This window comes from Dioscorea cayenensis, chromosome 14, assembly GCF_009730915.1.
Source record: "Dioscorea cayenensis subsp. rotundata cultivar TDr96_F1 chromosome 14, TDr96_F1_v2_PseudoChromosome.rev07_lg8_w22 25.fasta, whole genome shotgun sequence".
Classification (NCBI taxonomy): Eukaryota; Viridiplantae; Streptophyta; class Magnoliopsida; order Dioscoreales; family Dioscoreaceae; genus Dioscorea; species Dioscorea cayenensis.
In genome coordinates, this window is record NC_052484.1 from 20220564 (window position 1) to 20241269 (window position 20706).

The 20706-nt window shown below is 37.6% G+C and overlaps 4 protein-coding genes across 5 annotated transcripts; 2 read left to right on the forward strand and 2 right to left on the reverse strand.

The window, feature by feature from the left end:
- Positions 1-2188: 2188 nt before the first annotated feature.
- On the forward strand, positions 2189-7177 carry LOC120275507 (pentatricopeptide repeat-containing protein At2g13600-like). The gene is made up of 2 exons (XM_039282115.1): positions 2189-5099; positions 7082-7177. Exon 1 carries the CDS (start codon positions 2220-2222, stop codon positions 4923-4925), a length of 2706 nt encoding a protein of 901 aa, XP_039138049.1. The 5' UTR covers positions 2189-2219; the 3' UTR covers positions 4926-5099; positions 7082-7177.
- Positions 5762-8644, reverse strand: LOC120275508 (protein PLASTID MOVEMENT IMPAIRED 1-like). The gene has a single exon (XM_039282116.1). The coding sequence runs from the start codon at positions 8169-8171 to the stop codon at positions 5889-5891; it is 2283 nt and encodes a 760-aa protein (XP_039138050.1). The 5' UTR covers positions 8172-8644; the 3' UTR covers positions 5762-5888.
- Positions 8645-10134: 1490 nt separating this feature from the next.
- On the forward strand, positions 10135-12638 carry LOC120275762. Its single transcript, XM_039282453.1, has 3 exons — positions 10135-11032; positions 11719-11919; positions 12317-12638. The coding sequence occupies exons 1-3, from the start codon at positions 10202-10204 to the stop codon at positions 12359-12361; spliced, it is 1077 nt and encodes a 358-aa protein (XP_039138387.1). The 5' UTR covers positions 10135-10201; the 3' UTR covers positions 12362-12638.
- On the reverse strand, positions 11941-20184 carry LOC120275761 (putative E3 ubiquitin-protein ligase LIN). 2 transcript variants are annotated; one of them, XR_005541148.1, is made up of 8 exons: positions 18684-20184; positions 18265-18432; positions 18039-18127; positions 17216-17866; positions 16657-16801; positions 15874-16125; positions 14797-15263; positions 11941-11986 (listed from the first exon to the last, which is right to left on the reverse strand). XR_005541148.1 is itself a non-coding variant. In XM_039282451.1 (8 exons), the coding sequence occupies exons 1-8, from the start codon at positions 20058-20060 to the stop codon at positions 14746-14748; spliced, it is 3105 nt and encodes a 1034-aa protein (XP_039138385.1). In that variant the 5' UTR covers positions 20061-20184; the 3' UTR covers positions 14740-14745. The 2 variants fall into 2 exon arrangements, 1 of the variants encoding a protein (XP_039138385.1); XM_039282451.1 differs by lacking the exon at positions 11941-11986 and having other exon boundaries at positions 14740-14861; positions 14957-15263.
- Between the last annotated feature and the right edge of the window lie 522 nt (positions 20185-20706).

Consider the following 20706-nt stretch of genomic DNA (forward strand, 5'->3'; position numbering starts at 1 on the left):
AAATAGAACTAAAACAGAATAAAACAAACAACGAACTACAAACTAGAACCAAAGAAGAAAAGCAAGTTGCCCAGGTGTTGGAATAAAAAAGGACGAAAAAAACAACAAACCAAATGAGGTAGGTATGAACGTTAAATAACATAATCGTTTGACTTATCTAGTGATAATCTAGAACCTTATGTGGCAGAAATCCCTAATTAGACAAGGTTTAATCGTTGGGATATCTTCCTTGAGTTTGACCTTGCTGGCACTGCATTTATCCACGTAATAAACATGTAATGAATCTTACATGTAGATGTAAGAAATGGAAGTGCTATGCAAGAGAAAATGCAATTGTTTAATTCAATCCAAATGGTCCAGCAAATTGCTCAAACAATGAGGTTTCCCAAACCATGAATTCTAAAAATCTTTCTAGATCCCCTGGAAGTCCAAACCTCCTTGAGGGTAGTCGAGGTATTCGTGATGTTGAATAACGCCGAAAAATGTGCCTAGATTCTCAAAGTGGACGTTCATTTCAGAAGCAAATGGTCCACAGATTCTGCAGTTGCGTGGCATAAAACACATGTTGTAGATATTCTATCGCAACCATGTTTTGACAAGTTTTCTACAACGTTGTCAGACTTGGCCCTAGCATTGACCCGACTAAACCTAGGGGTCAGGGGTCAATGGGTTCAACTGAGTCGAACCGGGGTCAATAAAAAACATAAAAAATATATTATAATAATTAATAATGAGCAAATATAATATTAAAACCATAATTATAATATAAAAAACTACTCAAATTTGATATTTATATTGATAAATCACCTTATATAGACTAGTGTTTTCTAATTATGTCATTTATTTTTATGTTTTTAAAATAATTACAAATTTAATATATTAATATATAATTATCGAACTTCTCCCGGTGTTATTTATTTATTTATTTGTTAGAATAGATAAGAAATTTAATTCACTAATTCTTATCCTTTTATATTAATGATACATTTTATCAATAAATTATATAACTTACCCGATTTCAATTGAGTTTTTATTTGGTTTTAAATTTTATTATAATTTTTATTTAATTAGAATATTTTATTTTTTATATTTTATAATAAAATTACACTCATTTATTATTTTATTTTATTGAATAAAATAAATTTCTAGAAAGTATTTACCATAACATATTAATGGATTTTATTTTAAAATGTTAGTTTTTGTTGTTATGTTGTTATGTTTACAATATATATATATATATATATGATTTTGTGGTTTTTAATGAAAAAATAATAATAAAATATTAAATATTGTAAAAAAATTTCTAATATTATGACTCAGTTGACCTGGCCGGGTCAACTGGTTTCCGGTTGAACCGCTTGACTTACCAAGTTAACACCGGGTTTTTTATATTCGGATCTGACTACTTTGATTTTTTATCGTGAGAATTTTGTTATCCATGGCTAGCCAAGGGAAGGAAGCCTTTAAGTTTGAAAAAACAAACTCTTTTTCATAAAAATTAGCATATAAAATATTCCACATATGACCATGAAGTTTTCAAAAACTATTATTGAAGGAGGTGGACTTCAAGTGTGAGAAGGCAGACTCCTTTCCATAAGGATTTGCTTATAAAACACCTCATTTGACTATCGTTTAAAAAACTGTAAGATGACTTGACTAAGAAAATTTCATTTTTATCCCATCACGTTTGGTAACAAAAGTGGATATAAGACCATAAAATTCCCAAAAGCTATCATTAAAGGAGGTGATATCAAAAGAAAGCAAAAATCGTGATGTGAGAATCTTGTCACTAAAAAAAAAATAAAGAGCCATACAACTATGAGAGTTCAATCGGAGTTTAATTTATTTGATTTGAGAACCAGATAAATCCATAGTTCTGATCTATCAAAAACTATTATACGTTCATTTATTTTTTTATTATTATAATTAATTTTTTATGTGGATAACTGACATCATATGATATGCGAGAATCAAAGATTTACATGATTCTTAAATCAGACAAGTTGAGCTAATTCAACTGTGGCCCTTGGATTTCAATTAGATACCATCATTTTTTATAAATAAAAGGGGAAAAAAATTTATCTGTAATTCCAATTTTATTATATATCTAATTTTATTAAATTATAAATTTATGATACAATCTCATTGATTCAACGCTGTTGCAAGGGCATTTATGTAAAAAAAAAAAAGCAACACAGAGACCAAGCTTCTCGAGTGGGATGATCAAGCGAGCATGGCGTCGCCGTCTTCTCGTCATCCCGGCTCCGCGCCTTCGGAAACCCCCATCAAGAGCAGCATCTTTCCTCTCTCTCCACGATTTCTCCAACGAGGACCTCATCCAGCACCTATGGAACACCATGAGAGCCCCTGGAAATCTTCATTCAGTGTTCCAGTCCCGGAAAATCCATGCTCGTCTCTTTGTATTGGGTTTGGAATCCAACCGCTTTCTCCAGAACAACCTTCTCAATATGTACTTCAATGCTGGATCCATGGAAGAAGCTTCCTGTGTGTTCGCACGGATTCAAACTCCAAATGTGATATCTTGGAATATGATGATCACTGGGTTGTCGAAACTCGGACGTATTCGTGAAGCACGAGAAGTGTTCGATGAAATGCCTCAGAGAGACTCTACCTCTTGGAACACGCTCATCTCGGGTTACTTCTGGAGCGGGAAGTATAGAGAAAGTATTGACGTCTTTGTTGCTATGCTTAGAGATCTTAATAGTGAGCCAAATTCGTTTACTTTGGCGTCTGTGATGAAGGCTTGTGGCGTTCTTCAGTGCAGAGAATTGGGACTTCAGTTGCATTCTTTTGTTCAAAAATTTGATTTTGGTAAAGAGCAGCAAATTGAGGCGTCTCTTCTTGACATGTATATTAAATGCGGGGCAACGGATGAAGCTGATCGAGTGTTTGAGCGGTTGGCAAACCCAAATGTTTTCTGTTGGAATAGCATGATCTTGGGTTGCTCAAAATCCTATGGTGTAGTTCGTGCTCTTGAGTTATTCAATGAAATGCCCGAACGAGATGTTGTCTCATGGAACACTATGATATCGGTGTTGGCAAAACATGGGCGTCCAAAAGAAACACTTTTGATGATTATTGAGATGCAAGCCAAAGGTTGTCCCCCTGATTCTACAACTTATGCTAGTGTACTTAGTGCATGCACAAGTATTCCTGATGTGGGATGGGGAAGGCATCTGCATGCTCGGATTATTAGGACTCAACTGAGCACTGATGTCTTTGTTGGCAGTGCTTTGGTGGATATGTATGCAAAATTTGGCCACCTGGAAACTGCAAAGAGAGTATTTGAATCCTTAACTGACTGTAATGCTGCTTCTTGGACCGCTCTTATTGGAGGCTATGCTCAATCAGGATATGTGGAGGAAACCTTTAGGTTATTTAATAAAATGAGGAAAATGCATGTGCCTTTAGATCAGTTCAGTATTGTAACTGCCCTTGCTGCTTGTTGTTCTAAGAAAGATATGTATCTTGGAATGCAAATACATTCTCTTTCCATCAGGATTGGATATGGTTGGTCCATTCCTGTGTCCAATGCTCTTCTTAGCATGTATGCAAAGTGTGGAAGTGTTAATTGTGCTGAGTCTGTCTTTCAGTTGATGCCCATTAAAGACATAATATCATGGACCAGCATGGTTACTGCATATGCTCACATGGGTGATGTTAGCAAGGCGCGTGAATTTTTTGATTCGATGGTTACAAGGAATGTGGTCACTTGGAATGCAATGCTTGCTGCATATATACAGCATGATCACTTTGAGAAAGGCCTAAAATTGTACATTGTGATGTTAAGAGAAAGCACTGTAAGACCTGACTGGGTGACATTTGCAACACTGCTCAGTGCTTGTGCAAATTCTGCAATTTGGAGGCTCGGGAACCAAGTCATTGCTCATACCATAAAGGTAGGGTTGAATTCTGACATTTCAGTGGCAAATGGGATCATCACAATGCACTCAAAATGTGGAAGGATCTCTGAAGCAAGACATGTCTTTGATGCAATTCTCGACAAAGATTTGGTTTCTTGGAATGCCATGATTACTGCATACGCTCAGAATGGTCTTGGAAAGGAAGCAATTGCAATCTTTGAGAGTATGTTGTATAATGCCATTCATCCTGATTTTATAAGCTATGTTGCTGTTCTGTCAGGTTGTAGTCATGCAGGTCTGGTGGCAGAAGGCAAACACTATTTTGATTCCATGACCAGAATCCACAAGATATCTCCAGGATTGGAGCATTATGCTTGCATGGTTGATCTTCTTGCGCGTGCAGGTTATTTAGAACAGGCCAAGGAGATGATAGACAACATGCCTATTAAACCCAGTGCCGAGGTTTGGGGGGCTTTACTTGGAGCTTGCAAAATTCATGGCAATACAACACTAGCAGAAATTTCTATCAAGCATCTATTGGAGTTGGATTTGAAAGATTCTGGAAGCTATGTACAGCTAGCAAAATTATACTCAGATTCAGGTAAGTTAGAGGATACTGCAGAAGTGAGGAGATTCATGAAAGAAAGAAGGATAAGAAAAAACCCTGGTTGTAGCTGGATTGAGGTTAAGGATAGGATTCATGTATTCACCGCTGATGATGCAAAACACCCACAAATTAATGAAATTCAGCAACTGCTGGATGAGCTCATCAAGAAGATTGAAGTTGTGGGATATAAAAGGAATGATACTTTAGGATCTCAGAAAGGCCACCATAGTGAAATGTTAGCAGTAGCTTTTGGACTGATGAACTTGCCTGAATGGATGCCTGTGTATGTTATGAAGAATCTTCGCATATGCAGCAACTGTCATGTAGCAATAAAACTAATATCACAAGTCACTGCTAAGGATTTTGTGGTTAGGGACGCCAACCGGTTTCATCATTTTAAACAAGGGTGTTGCTCTTGTGGAGATTACTGGTAAAATAAGATCTCTTGTAAGTTATTTTTGTTGACTATCTGTGGTTACTTTGCCTGGCAAGTGCAGACACTCCTCTATGAATCACTGTTCGTCCATCCAAAGAACACATTATTGGAGCTGCAAAAGAGATCGTTGATATGATTTCCACATCAAATTGAGCTGATTCCCAGCACAAGGGTATGTAAGAATCTGATGCTACACAATGAATTCTTTACTTTTACTAATATCAAATGAAGTTGACACCATTCCATCACTTTCCTTTAGAAAATTGTGGAAAATGTGAAACTCCATTCATTTTGCTACACATTGTAACTGAAGTACAAAGATACCTGTCGCATTAACAAGAAGTATCTATCCCATCTTGTTTCCTTCCTAAAATAAATCTCTTGCAATGAAAGAGAGCCATTTGTTAGCTCTTGTATATCTATGGTTCTATTTTAATTGGCTGGTATTAAAAGTCACACCTGTATTTTGCTAAAATAATACTTTGAAAAGGGTTTGGTGTACTTATAGTATTTTTCTCGATTCTACTGGTTGCGATGCATGACCATTCATAGATTCAATTTGATTTATTACCCTTTGTTTTTTATCTTCCTGTGGGTCTAAGTTGTTAAGTAATGATCTACCCCCGAATGATAAACCTGTTCTCGTGCATCATTTCTCTGATAATATTACTCAACTAAGACATTTTGTTTACATGTGACAACTTTTGCTGATTAATGACGAACTGTAGAATTGTCAATAAACTAAACCAGTTTTATCCCTTTAATTGTTGCTTGTTGTTGCTTGTATGTTCATTAAAAAACTTTTTATTCCTTTTTGGAGTTTCATGGACATGATTAGACAACAAACTCTTTATTAATTCATTTGAATGCCAAAAAGACAAGGAATGCACTAAGAAATGCTTGAAACACCCTTATTTATGCACAGATCAGCCACATATGGCAGATTGCATCACCTGACCAACTACTTGTAGGCGATCTTCACATCCGGGTTCCGGATGTGCTTGAGCCATAAATCTGCCATCACTCGTGATGATACACTCCATAGCAGATCTTGTCCACCTTTCAATTGTGCTGGCTTGTTCTGCTTCTTCCCTGCCTTTCCTAATCCGTAAGTGCTTAGCCATTGTGTAGCAGTCAATCTCTGTTTCTCACTGTCCCAAGTACCCTTCAGTCCACTTGATAACATTGTCAACCCTCCAATATGCAAACCGGTGACCTTAAACCCCACATCCTCATTTTCCTCTCTACTTTCTACTTGTGTTGCCTGCACCACTGCAGTGACAGGAGCCCCAACTGCCTCATATTGCCTCACTGGATCCCTCAGCTGAGCCACTACTAGTAACATAACATTAGTAACTATCTTGCCGGTCTTTTCTGCTTCCTCAAGTGGAGCAAAAAGGCTTAGGGGATTCCGTGTACTTTCTTCACTTGTTAGTGGAGAAACATCAAATGGAGCTTCTTCATCAGCCATCTCTGCCTGGATTTTTAGAGCTTCCACTGCCATGGTCTCAATCTTCTGCAATGAAAATGTCAGTAGATCCTCAATTTTGATGGGTTTCGTGTCCACACTCCAAACCCCTGTCAAAATTCTTTCTCGTTTTCCCTCATTCATCGCCTTTGCCATTTCTTTAGTGATTGCAATTGATCTTGCTGCACTAGAACTTGCTCCCTCCTTGCTCCTCCCGTTCATTATAGCCGACGCAATGCCCTCAAATGCAATTTGCTCTGCAGTTTTGCCCATCAGCTCATCCAAAGCGGCCAATGAGAGTAATTCTGATATTAGCTTCTCCGAACCCATGGCTGCCATTCTCCGGAACAGCTCAAGTCCACTTTTGAGTCCATGGTCATAGAGTATAAATGGTCTTGAGATTTGAATGGCTAGTTTAGGTACCTCTTTTCTTGATACTTCCACACCAAAGGGATTTAAAGAAGCCAAGTAGCCTCCATCTCGTGTTTGAATCACACTTCCCAAACCCTGTCCAAGTTCTGAAAGAAAAACCATTGATTCACTTTCTTTAACTTGATTTGTTGCAGCATCTGATTTCAATGGAGTAGCAAGATCACTGGCTTTCTCTGTTTTTTGTTCACTACTGTCTAAATTGAACCTTTGAAGGAACTCTTTTGTCACTAACTCTTCCTGAACATCCAATGCAGATTCAGTTGCTTCTCTGGTCATCATTATCTCAACAGCCTCGTTCTTGCAAAATGTCAATGCCTTCTTCGGTTCGGCTGTCTGAATTTCGATTCCCTTCTCAACCACTTCAAACTCAGGGCAGTCCAAATCATCTACCTTCAACTCTGTTTCAGATTTCTGAGTAAATGGAGTGCTGTAGAAGTCATCAATATCGATTTCTAGAACCTCACTGGAAGGTGTGTGAGATGATTCCAGTCTCATGCTTTGTATGCTTGCTATGCTAAAAGATGACTTGGATTGCCTCCATGAGTAGGAAGAAGAAGAAGAAATACTCCCTTTATCGACAAGTTTAGTCTCCTCAGGCTTGCTGTAAATGGTAATCCCTCCATCCTCCATGATCTGAAACCCCAACTTCAGCACTAAATCTGCTCCCTTTGCTTTCCCTGACAACTTCAGAACAGCATCCCACTGCCGGACTGGATCACCTTCCAAGCTCCTTTCAATGGACTCCTTCACCAAATCACTCAAATCAACATTACTCTTTCCAAGATCAAGCTCAGGTGCATCAACGGCCTCCGCGGAGATGACAAACTGCCGTGGCTCAAGCTTGAGTGGCTTCCCTGTGCCTATGCCACCAGTGCAGTAGATGTGGCACCGGATAAACAAGGTTTCCTCAAAGTCAACGGACCTCTGTAGGACCCGAACTGGCATTGTTCTCACACATCCATCCTTGCTCTCCTTCTTGCGGACAGCAATGGCAAGCCTGAGTCCATTCATAGATACAGGGAGGTTCTGGATGGTGATGACTTCTATGGAGAAAAGGCAGCAAACTCGGCGCATTCCAATGCGCGACAGAGCACGCATCACCTTCCAACTCCATAAGCTTTTCTTCTCTGTAACAACAGGTTCAGCCGGAGAAGAAGCCCGCCGGAAATGGTGGTGATCAGTGGTGTCTTCAGTTGTTTTCGGACGGGACCGCCATGGAGACAATGACATCCGGCGAGATCGGGAATGCCTGTCTGATTTACTCCCCATGGTAACTGTAGCTGGTGTGGGGCTTAGAGAACGAGGAAGCACGAAAGAGGCAGCACGACGATTGCGCTCCGCCATTGGAATAGCCTGAGCTTGAAAGACCACAACTATGGTTGGTGTAAAAGGAGAAGAAGTTATTGGTTTTTGGAGGGTAGGCAGGATTCAAGGCCCACAAAGTGCCATGAAATGGTGTTAGGAAATGAATGGATGGGTGAATAATATGGAAGACATTGGAAAAGCATAGCATTCATTGTCTTCATGTCATCTTCAATTGTTCAGTCCTGGAGGAAATGCTGGCAATAAAGGACCAATGGGTTTGTTACTTTTGGCGCCAAAGGTAGTTGGTGAAGAAGATTGGTTTACTTTGTCCTTTCCCCAACTGTCATTTGGAAAACAGAAATGTGAAAAAAGAGTCTTCTACAGCATACTGTAAGTAATATCATGCATTATCTTCTTTAACTTCTACATTCTTCATAATTGAATCATTCTGAAAATTAAGTGTATCTGAATTTTAAAGCCATATATCTAGAACATAGATGAAGTGTGTTAGTTCTTTTCTTTTTCTGTTTAAAGTACTGAAATTATTTCTCAATTTAATTGATTGCTCTTGGTGTTGAATTTTCTCCACATATTTGAATTATAATGGTTGCGTGTACAAAGAGGAACATGAGGAATCACTGATTGAATGAAAATATTGATTTGAATTGGATGCAATTAATGGTTTGAAAGATTACTTGTCCTGAGAAACAAACACAAGGCCCTGTTTAATTTTTTAATTGTTTGATTGTAAGGTCATTTAGATGCAAGTTTTGTGGAAGAAACAGAACCGCATGAATTGTTTGTTTGGAAGGAGGCCACATGGTTTGCAGCCTCGGTATCAGAGGACAATGATGAAGAATCTCTATGTTTTGTGGATTGTTTGTTTCATTTATGGCAGAGTTATTTGCACAATAAATTTAGATGGAAAAATTATTAGGGGGTCCAACTTCCAATTATATGTTCTTTTTATTTTAATTTTAAGAGTGCTTTTATTTTTTCTCAATTAATAATCAGCAAAAAAAAAAAAAATGGTTTTAATAATTGTGTATATGATTGTCTTTGTGATTGTTTGAGTCTGATGTATTTTATGATGATGGTTTTTAATTTTTGTTAGAAATGTGTTATTTATGTTTCAATAATTGTTAGTGAAGGAAACTTTTGTCAAAAAAGAGACAATTTTGATTCATATTAATTTTTTTTCTCTTATAAAAACAAAAATGAATAATAAGACTAGTTGATTCATTTTCATTTATCACAATCCACAATAAAAAGAGTGGCAGTTCATTTTAAGTAAAAAGTCAAGGGTTCAACTCTTGTTTAATGGTTGAGAGTTCATGGCTTTGTTCACATTTATATTAAAAATATATTATATATATTCATTGATTTATTAATTTACATGATATATACATATAATTGATAACAAGTTTACATGATTATATTAGATTAGATCATGAAGTAGATGTTGAAAAGTCAATAATTTTTTATAAAAAATTAAAATATATATAAATCCTGGTTTACTTATTTTAAAATCTTAATGTCATATTTAAAATACAATAGTTTTGAATGACTATATAAAATTTACACAACAGAGTTCTTGACTAGCTCTTTCAAATGGCATTTTACATATGATCCAGGAGCCCAACAAACAATAGGACATGTACCATGAGACAAATAGTTCAAGAATTTTATTTTGTAAATATAACATCCGTTTCCTCTTCTTTTAATGAAAAAATCATTTAAAGACCTCTTAGGTATTTTATAATTAAAAATAAATAAATAAAATGAATAAACCACAATTTATTCACAAAAAGTAATATATGTATATATATACACACACAAATTAGCTATGGGCTTTAGGTCCCATTTCCTATGGGCATCCAAACAAAGCCCAAAAAACATAAAAGCTCAACTAGGGCCCAGATGGATAGTTATGGGCCTAAATTATAAGCCCATGGGCCTCCTTATCTCTTCTCCTTCAACGCATCACACATACAAAGTTACAAACACACAAGAAGAAGAGCACAGGCAAAGAGAGAGAGAGAGAGAGAGAGAGAGAGAAATCGGAGAGAATGCTTCTCTCCGGCAACCTTCTCTCCTACCCAACCAAACCTTCAACTCCGATCAAAACCCTAGTCACCTCTTCTCCCCTCCGACTTCCATCGCTGCCTTGCAAGAAGCTTGCCAAGCTCTCCGCCGCCGCCTCCTCCTCGTCCTCGTCCTCAGCTTCGACCACAGTTCTCCAACCCACGCAACCTTTGATTCCAGTTTGGACTGAGTTCTCCGCCCGTGTTTCCGGCGAATGGGACGGATTCGGAGCTGATTTCACCTCCGCTGGCTGGCCGATCGAGCTCCCGGAGAACGTCGTCCCTGAGGCTTACCGTGAGTGGGGAGTTGAGGTTTTTGATTGGCAAACCCAGTGCCCTACCCTCGCTTCGGAATCCGGTGATCGGAGTTTCTTCTATAAGCTCATCAGGCTGCTTCCCACCGTCGGCTGCGAGGCTGATGCCGCGACGAGACACAGCGTCGAGGAGCGCGTCGTTGGAGACCTCGAGAATGGGGCTCTGGCGTTCGGCTACGATTCTAGTGGTTGTTACGTCGCTGTTTGGCCGCGCGCTGCTGGAGTTTTGGAGCTGGAGCATTGTTTGGTTGATCCCCGGAATCGGGAGGAGAGAGTGAGGGTTGTGCAGGTGGTGAAGTTGGAAGGAAAGGAGATGAGATTGGCCGGGATTAAGGTTTTCTCTGAGCAATGGTATGGGCCTTTCCGGAATGGGGAGCAGTTGGGAGGGTGTGCGATAAGGGAGTCAGGGTTTGCAGCTACAAAGAAGGTGGAGGTCTCCGAGGTCGTCGGCGAGTGGCAGAGTACTACTTCGGCCGCTTTGAGGTTTCAGGCTGGAGAAAAAGTTTGTATCTTGAAACCTACCTTGTTTGCATGATATCTCTCGTTCATTTGCTAATGCACTAATGCTTTTTAGCTTTCCAAGTTTTTTTTGGTATTCATACGGTTAGCAAGCTTAGGATTCATTGATCCTTAAATGAATTGCGTTTTGCTAATTTGGGACTCATTTTTTCTCTAATTTTAGTCTCCTGTTTGTTTTTTGTCAGGGATGTCAATTGGTTGACATATTGAAGATTCAGTACTCTGTGAATGCCATAATTTTGGTTATTCTTTTGTTTATAGCTAGTGATATAGCACTTCCAGTTCACTGTTTTGATATTGGACTCATTGAGTAACTTCTCAATTCTTGATTGTGATGTGTTTTATATGAAATGCTCAGTTGAAGTATCATTGATACTATTAAGTTTTCTAAAAATAACCTACCTCATCATCTCTATGCTTTTAATAAATCATGTTGTTCCCTTTATTCTGGTCCTCTGAATTGGGCCCCTGATGTATGTACACACTGACAGATGACATTAATTGGTATGTGATATGATATAAGTTATATGAATAGATTTACTCCAAAAGTTTTGATTTCACTCTTATTTGTGCATTATTCAATATTTGTGGCAGCTATGTCCTTGCGGCCAATTTTTTTTTTTTTCCTTTGATTTCCTTAACTCATGTGTTACCTATTATGTTTTCCAGGATGTATTTCGTGAACTTATTGAGGACAGGCCACAAAAATCCATCAGAGATGAGGTAGATCTTGTAGCATTACCAAAGCAGTTGTGGTGTTTACTGAATGAAAAGAATGTTGGTGAGGTATCAGCAGAAGTTGGATGGCTGTTTGACCATGGCCATGCCCTGACATCAAGATGTGTTTTCCTTCAGGATGGAAGACTAAAGGCAAGTATATATCTTCCAGTGCTTCTCTTTTGTATTTGGACTGTGTGAATGATGATCACAAGCAGACCTGTATCATATGTGATGATATGCTGAAGTTCTACTTAGATTTATGGAGTTTATGGGAACACTTAATACTACTTAAGCAAAACTGTGCCTATTGACATTTGATGAGCTCCTAGAAACATTTTACTTACACCAATGGATAGATATTTAGTTGACTTAGGTAAAGTTGTTTCAGTTTCTTATCTCTTACTGTTCAGTTAATGAATAAGTGAATCCTAGGGTTGTGTTATTGGGTTATTCTTCATAACTGCAATCTATGTTTAAAGTTACATATATATATATATATATATATGTATGTATGGATTAACCTCACCTTCTTATGATGTATTTGCAGGAGATAGCATTATCACAGGAAGTTGCGGTGTCATCAAAGACATGATCATTATTTGTGTAAGCCTCCATTGCCATTTTAGTTGACATGGCATGATCATATATGATATACCATATACCCTAAATATCAATCACTCCCAAAAGGAATTATAGTTTTTTTTTTCTTTTTTTTAGTTTCATTATTAACTATTTCACAAATATTATAAAATGTAAATAACTCCATTGCTTGACTGTTGGATAATGCATCACAATCAAGCATGAAGTTGTAAACACACGATGTTATATCTTTGTTGTGCATTTATTACTATTTTGGGGTTTTTATCTAAGTTTCACTCCTTGTTTGAAAAGCTATGGTCTAACCGATCAATCTCAAGGCATGAACGTGGGCAACCATTGATTAGTGTGATTTTTAGTAGAGACACTCAGACACCTGTGCTGTTCTGATGCTGGTGCTATTTTGCACTAGAGTAATCACTCAAGTCATGATAGTCTAAAGTAACTTTGTTGAGCACTAGAGTTACAATGACAAAGTAAAAGCATTTTATTGTATGAATTAGAAAACAATAGCAAGTTGATGATAATCATATGGGGCGTTTGCATGTGCATCACACTGGGACAACTATGAACTTCATATATATATATATATATATATATATATATACTCCAAGAAAATCATAAATGCATGCATACTCATTATGAAAAATTAATTTATGCAAATAACATGATTTTTGCATGTTTGTGTTATAAAAAAGAAACCAAGTTTTGCAAGTATACAGCTATATCGAAATTCAAAATAATATTTTGAAAAAAAAAATTAAGAATACTTTTTTATTTTCAACATCTCTGCCTTGCTTGCATCGGATCTCTGGTATTTTGTCAAGCATGTTTTTTGAAAACATAAAATATATATTATGTTTGTAATTTTGTTCGTCAACACAAAAAACCCGCAATATTATATTTTTAAAAAGATACAAATACAATTCTCTCTCCTAATACAAAGCCAAAGAGTGTAATGTAAGGGTAAATTTTTTAGTAAGTCACTAAACTTTGGCTCATTTTCACTTTTGATCATGACTTGATTTGTATCAGATTTGGTCGACTCGATTTTAATTTCATTTCACTCGTAGTAGAATCGAGATATTTCAGCTCCGAATGAATGATGTGGATGTTTTTCGATGAGCGTGGACGTCTACAATAGGTAAATAATGTGTCGATGGGAGGGCGATTTAGATTTTTAGACAGTAGTATAATCGATTGGGGGTTGAAATCTTTGATTTATTACCGTTGAAATCAAATTAAAGTTGAGTGATTAAATCGACATCTGAGTCAATAATCTGAAAGTGAAAATGAAAGCAGTTTTAGTGACTCACTAAAAAATTTAATAAATTTTACATAAAATTAAAATAAAATGACATTCCACTTTTTCAAAAAAAAAATAAATAAATAAATGACATTAAACAAATCTTTCGAAATCAACTCGATTTTTTTTTAAAAAAAAAAAAACTAGATAAATCATAAATTCATCAACGAAAAAATGATCAAAATAAGATAAAAAAATGACCAAAATAAGATAAAAAAGAGAAGATGCAAGGACAGCACAAAATCAAATTACTAGGGTTCCATTAACTAGAGTATCGACTGGCTCGCTTGCCGGAACCGGTGGAGTCGCCACCCTCGAAATTTAGAATTTTTATAATTTTTTACTATTTTTTCCAACATATTCCTCTTTTAAAATCTTGCAAAATTAAGAATAAATAGGTATCTAGTTTAGCCAATAGAAGCCGGTAGAAAGAGCGAGAGAGAGATGGCGGCGTCGGTGAAGAGCGTGGAGGTCCTCCTGTCTAAGTTGTCGGCGTTGGCGACGTTCGTCGTCTACCCGGCGTCCATGCTTTCCAACGCCCTCTACGTCCCTAAACACCCTCCAAATAAGGGCATGTCCTCTAAGTAACACTACCCCTTCTCGCCCTCACAACCTCCTCCAGGTCTTCTTCTTCTTATTGTTATCAGATCTTATGGTTTTATATTTTTTGTCACTATTGATATATGATTTTGGATTCATTTGAATGCCTAACAAGTTTTTTGATTTCATGCTCTAAAATTAGAATTTTAATTATTTGTTTGCAACTCTTGTCTGAAAATGCAGCCTTGATCTTATGCTATTACTTCAAGATTATGGAATGCAAGAACTTCTATACCAGCTTACTTTGTATTAGTGGTGATCATATCTAGTTTTTGCCTTTTTGGTTTTATATACTGTGACTCAGTGTTTGTGTACTCATAAGAAGGTAGACTTTGTCAAGCATATATATATATATATATATATATATATATATATGGTTCACCAAATCAGTCTTGAAATTTGGAGTGTGGTCTAATTAAGAATGGCAACATTACCATTCAACATGTTATCAACCTAAGAAAGTTCAAACAATGCTAATAATCACTGTAAATAGCAGTATGAAGTTGTTTTGCAGTCCAAGTTACCTCTCCAAGGTTTTGTAGAGGAACAAACAGCTCTTTTGCAAATGTCTTCAGTAGGTCTCTGCATTCTACACCCAAGAAAAAAAAAATTTGAAATTTTTTATTATTAAAAATTAAGGAGAAAAGGATGGAGGAATATATTGAAATGGGACAAAGTACTCACCATAAATTGTGCTCAAATTAAGAAGCGATAAAGATGCAAGGACCTGGTTCTCAATCCGGTTATCTTTGATCATGATTTCTTTGAGAATAGGAATTAGAGTTGTGAAGTTAGAGAGCTGGAATCCAGCAGTAGACAATGATGGAAGTGAATTGCTAAGCCAAGCAACTGTTATCAGGCAAGCCTTTACTATTTCAGAAACCTTGGAAGATAAACACCTGAACAAGGCCCCCAGGAATGGTTGTTTTCCATTGCATAGAAGGACAAGAGCCAGTTTATTAGACCACTCTTCACGTTCCTTTTCTTCTTCCTAAATCAAGACAAGTTAATACCGTGAGACCAATTGATATAAAGAAAATTCTTAGGCAGTGGCATCCTTAACAAAAAGATAAAATTTTGTTTTCAGCATAGAAAAGCAATACTTGGTAAGAAATGACCTTGGCATCTTTGAAGATGCAATAAGTCTAGATTCAGAAATTATGTTTCTGTTGAATATTTAAGCAATTGAACTTCATAAAACCAATGCCTATCAAAAAAGCTTCATCCTGTCATGTTTTTGCTTTGGTTTTGTGCTTCTCAAGATCAACTATCTCAGTGAGATCATGGGCAATCAAAGAAGAGATTGAAAGGGTAAAGAGCTTAAAACACCCAGCATACTAGCTAATTTGACATAATTTGATGTAGGCTAATATCAAGCAAGATGACAGCTCTGTTGAGTACATTTTTGCTGTAGAATAAGCCAATACAAGTTTGTTTTTCATCTATGTAAAACAGTTTTCATGTTAATGATGCTGAGAAAAAAATGAAGTATTTCTACATGAAAAGAATAGCTTTGCCGTTTTTAGAAGTTTCTGAGAAAAGAGACAAATCGATGAGATTACTGCAAAAATGAGAAAGGGTCCTCGAAGTTTTATCATTACCTTTGTTATATTTTCTTCAGCTTCCCCATCATAAGCAATAGAGGTGATGCTAGAATGGGCAATAAATCCTGCTTGTTTCAGCAACCATGTCTCGACCACTATCTTTCCAGAAGAAGAAAAATGTCCTCCTAACATGAGAAGAGCTTTAACGGCATTTTTTATGACTTCCCCATCATATAAACTGTGCTCAAGAGCAACAATGATGCCATCAATGGCCTCTTCTTTATAAATACTGTATTTTAGAGGTTCAACCTACAGGAGGAAATTTCTTTACTGGTCAATAAAATAATAATAACAATTCAAAATTTTGGTACCCCAACTCAAATTCAATCTTTTAGCTGTGACCACATTTCTCTTGAAGGTTACTTAAACATGTATGGAGATGCCAAACTTAATTCTACATGATAAGCGGTGATAATTGTAAGTTAAATTTCAAGTAATATATTACGTTTCTGTTTCTTCCTTTTTTAAAATTAATTTCTCACTTTTTTGTATTACTTTCTGACAAATATATTGGGAAGGAGGAATCTCTTTCTAAAACAGTTTCAATGTGAGGAGTTTTGTGAATTGACTAGGAGTAAAAGAAGCCTTAAGAACAGTTTCAATTAACCCATACTGAATGCTATAACATTCAGTATGGTGTTGAATAACTCAATGCAAATTTGGCTTAAAAAAGAAAGGTTTATAAAATTTGAATTAGGTAACAAAGAGGCTTAAATATAAATTTAGTGCAGCTAGAAAAGCACCATCAGGAAAGACATACAAATATCAGGTAGGTCATACCATAAGATCTAAATGTAGAAGCAAAACTGCAACCAAGGCTCTTTCTTCAGGTGGCGAAGTCTGAAGGTACACAAGAAGAACATGCATTGTGTTCACAATGGTCTCCGTGATCAAACTGCGCAAGAATGAGGCAATTCCTAACCTGCTGCAGTAATGAAAAAGAAATCAACATTAGATGAATTGTCAGGGCAATTTATTTTGAATAAATGAAACGATTTTGCCTTTGACCTCTGAAGTCAAACTATGGATTTCCCCACTGATGAACAAGAGAGTGGTAGTTCTAGACATTTGAGAAGAGAAAAGTAGTATCTGGATTTTGAATAAGAGACACATTTCTCCATTTAAGTGGAGTACAATACGATAAGACATCAAAATAGCTTCAAATCAGCAAAACTTCACTAAGACGGAGAAACAATTCGTACAAGTGCATGGTCATTACTGGGCTCCTAAGAAAGAATTAACACAAAAACATTGTGGTCATTTTCATCTTCAAAGAATACTAAAGCTACTAAAGCATGGTGAAATACAGACTTAGGATTAACTTATAAGTGCTAACTACCTGTTCAAACAAATCAGTTCAATCATCAGTAGCACCGCATTGGTCCTTGCATCAAGTATTTTACTGTACAGAAGGTCAAGGATCCATGGTCCTTCTATATTTATAGCTAAAAAGCTCCTGCAACTGTCATCTGCCTTGATGCAGCACAGCATAAGGGAAACAACATGCATTTTTTCCTCAAGATTCCCCATTTCAAGTCTCCAAGTAAGAAAATGTAGACCTCCAAGAGAAATAAAATGTCTCGCATTTTCCATCTGTTCATCTGTGTTAAATCCAGATACAATCTTCTCTGTTATGAGGCAAGCCAACTCATCTTTGGATTTGTAACCTTTTACCACACTCCCTGATATTTGGGTGGCATAAACCAAGAGGATTCGGCATTGTTCCAATCTCCATTCGTCCATAACACGTTTCAACACAAAATCAGTCACTGGTATCGACAACGATTTAAGTCCTCGGCCAGTAACTGGGCATGCCCTTTTGCCTTGTTTAAACCATTTCTTAATTGCTGCTCTCTCAAAAGTCTGGCCTGTCTCCAGGGTAACAGGATCTTTGAACAAATGACCAGTCAAAAGGCAAACAAAATCATTCGGAATACCAGAGAACACAGAACCCTGATCCATGTCTTCAAAAATTCCAGATGGCTCTGCACTGACAAAACATGGTGTGATTTGTTCAGCAACTTTGAAAGAAAACAATGTGTTTCAAACAACTGGAGGAATAACAATGTCAGGCATTGATAAACCTTAATTTGAAGCAAATGATATTGAATAATAAGTTATCCGATTTAATGCCTAAAAGAAAATAGTCCCTGGATTCATACCTTGATCGTAGCAGAGATGAGGCCATCTGAGAATTTGTTGGTATCATCCCATTTCTGTCAGGTTTGGTTTTTGTTCTCATACTTGTCAACTGCACTCAAACAAAGGCATAAGATCCAATCATCAGAGCCGTGATTGCTCAAATAAAGGAAAAAGTTCGGCGATGTTAATCACAATGTCCTGATGGAGATCAATATCAGAAAATTGCTCAGAATACCTCACACTAACCTCATTGGAATAATCAAAAACCTGATCCTGAAAGGCATCCTGTGCAAATTTTTCCAAAGCAGTTACATTTTCTTTTGCATTAGGAACAATACTAGCAACGCAAGTGTCTGGCTCATGGATATTCAGTCTGTTTAACATATGAGATCCCTCATCCACGCATTCCCGTGCCTACAAGAATGAATTAACAAATTACAGAGCTCGGAACAATGACCATCAAGCATAATGAAACCACAAATGGAAAGTTTCAAAAAAGCCAATATATCAACCAAAGTGTAATGATGCTTGAGCCCAAAAACTCACGCGCGCAGCATATAATCAAAATGACACATATAATCTGCAAATCCGAGGGCAGGACAGTTTTGCATACAATTAATACACATCTGGGAATTGGAGGAAAAATAAGTAAATGTAAGACTTACATCAGAAGGTGCATTTGCCTGGTGATGGTTCTTACGCTGATCTTCTTTGATATGTTCATTAGACTTAGGAGAACTACTCCAAGCGCCCTCATCTTCCTCATCATGGCCTTGATCAGAGCTTCTCAAGAGAACATTGAATCGCTCTTCCGCAACCTCTTCCTCCTCCTCCTCCACCTCCTCCAAATACAAATCTAATCTTTTGCTAGAACTAGCCCCTTTGAAGCCAACCATATTTGAAGGCTCTGGGGGACAACGTGCAAAAGGATTATCAGGGACATCAACACAAGGAAAAGGAGGAGCTCTAGCCCCATTCTCCTCTATAAGCCATTCCTTGTAGTAAATTGCAAATCGATGTGTGCCACCATCCAATGCATTGTTGTAGACGTCCTCCAGTGCCTGAAGCTTCTGCAACCTGCTTGATGTCCTCAGTATCAACTCAGCCTCCTTTTCATACCATGCTTTCAAATGAGAAAGGTGAGGAAAGATAAGGCGCTCCCACAGGGACAGCAACAGCACAGTCCTCCCAGGATAAGGCACGTCGCAGAACACTTGAAGCAAATGTCTCCCTGAAGCCTTGTTCTTCTTCTGAAGCCTGTAAAACAAGCTCAGATAGAGATGCGCGCAAGCAGAGAGATGCAAATTCGGTATCCCGCCAGTAAAACCCTTCTTCAGATCTCCATAGCTCAATCCCGCGAGAACGCTGAGCTTCAATGACGCTCTCCTCAAGTCCCTTGGATCAGGCATCGTCTTCACCGCTCCTTCAACTATGCCGATCGCCTCTCTGAGGTTCGCGATGACTCTGCTATCGTTATCACCATCCTTCTGATTCCCTCCCCTTGGGTATAGCCAAGAGAGACAAGTATGGCGGAGCGAAGCTCGAAAATTCTCATCCTTGAAGAAGCGACGAAGACTACCCATCAAAATCGAGACAAGAGCTCCAATCGCGGCTTCATCAAGCGAGGGTTCTGATGCACGAGAGCTGCGATCATCTTCATTCGTATCACTTCTTGGGTTATCATCCCGAAATCTCGGTTTCCCTTGATTCTTCTCAGCCTTTCTGGCCCTAAACCTCTCGACCTCCCCCATCTCTTCTTCTTCTTCTTCTTCGATTTCATCCGGAAATCCACCCACATACTCTTCATCACCCTTCCGATCACCGAACTCTTGTTTGATCTCGCCGGCGTCTCGCTGGATGGAGCTCTTTCTACGGAATTTAGCAGGATCAACCGGCCTCCGAGTGGCATCGGAGACGTTGGAGCGGGAGCGGCGGGGGAAGAAATCGGGCTTGGATTGTCCGACTTTAAAGCGTAGCAAAGCCTGCCGGAGCCTGCCCTTCTTGAAGCCATCGCCGGCGAGGAGCTCCTCCAAGGAAGTCATGAATGAGACCTTGAGATCGTTTGCAGAGGATCATGGAAGGGAGGGAAGGGGATGAAAAGGTCGCCATTATCGTTCTGGTTTTGGCGGGGAAGGAGAGGAAGCAAACAAAAGAAAGCATGGAGAGATTGAGAGGGAAAGGGACTAAACGACAAATAGTGAGAGATGCCAATTGCTTCCTAATTTGTTCCGCCGGTGCATTTTATTTTTTGGGATTTTATGGGCCATGTGTCTGAAAACGAACAACTGATTGCCCCAAAATAACAAATTTTAAATATCCTTCCAACAATGGTTTTATACTTTTATATATATATATATATATATATAAGCACCCGGGGGCCGGGGAACATTAAGTTTATATCAATTATTAAATTTTAATTCAACTGTTGTGCATTGTTTAGGAAACAATATTACTGTATTTATAAACAGTAGTATTTATCTACTAGCACATATAGGAACATTTCTAAAATCCAAACAGATATCCAATGAATTCAACTATTGTGCACTATTTATGGAAACAGTATTATTGTAATTCGATCTACAGTTCAATCAAAATATTGTGTATATTGTTTGTAAGCACTATTGTTTTATGAACGGTGCACAATTGTTAGATTAAAATCTAATGGTTAATACAAACATATAGTGTAAA

What these genes read in the sequence shown, in the direction of transcription:
- LOC120275507 (XM_039282115.1), top strand. Translation starts at nt 2,220, where the DNA reads ATGATCAAGCGAGCATGGCGTCGCCGTCTTCTCGTCATCCCGGCTCCG.
- LOC120275508 (XM_039282116.1), bottom strand. Translation starts at nt 8,171, where the DNA reads ATGGCGGAGCGCAATCGTCGTGCTGCCTCTTTCGTGCTTCCTCGTTCT.
- LOC120275762 (XM_039282453.1), top strand. Translation starts at nt 10,202, where the DNA reads ATGCTTCTCTCCGGCAACCTTCTCTCCTACCCAACCAAACCTTCAACT. An exon ending in GGTTTCAGGCTGGAGAAAAA is followed by an intron (nt 11,033 to 11,718) that starts GTTTGTATCTTG and finishes TATGTTTTCCAG; the next exon opens with GATGTATTTCGTGAACTTAT. An exon ending in TTCAGGATGGAAGACTAAAG is followed by an intron (nt 11,920 to 12,316) that starts GCAAGTATATAT and finishes ATGTATTTGCAG; the next exon opens with GAGATAGCATTATCACAGGA.
- LOC120275761 (XM_039282451.1), bottom strand. Translation starts at nt 20,060, where the DNA reads ATGACTTCCTTGGAGGAGCTCCTCGCCGGCGATGGCTTCAAGAAGGGC. An exon ending in TCATCTCTGCTACGATCAAG is followed by an intron (nt 17,867 to 18,038) that starts GTATGAATCCAG and finishes ATGTTTTGTCAG; the next exon opens with TGCAGAGCCATCTGGAATTT. An exon ending in TTCTACATTTAGATCTTATG is followed by an intron (nt 16,126 to 16,656) that starts GTATGACCTACC and finishes TTCCTCCTGTAG; the next exon opens with GTTGAACCTCTAAAATACAG.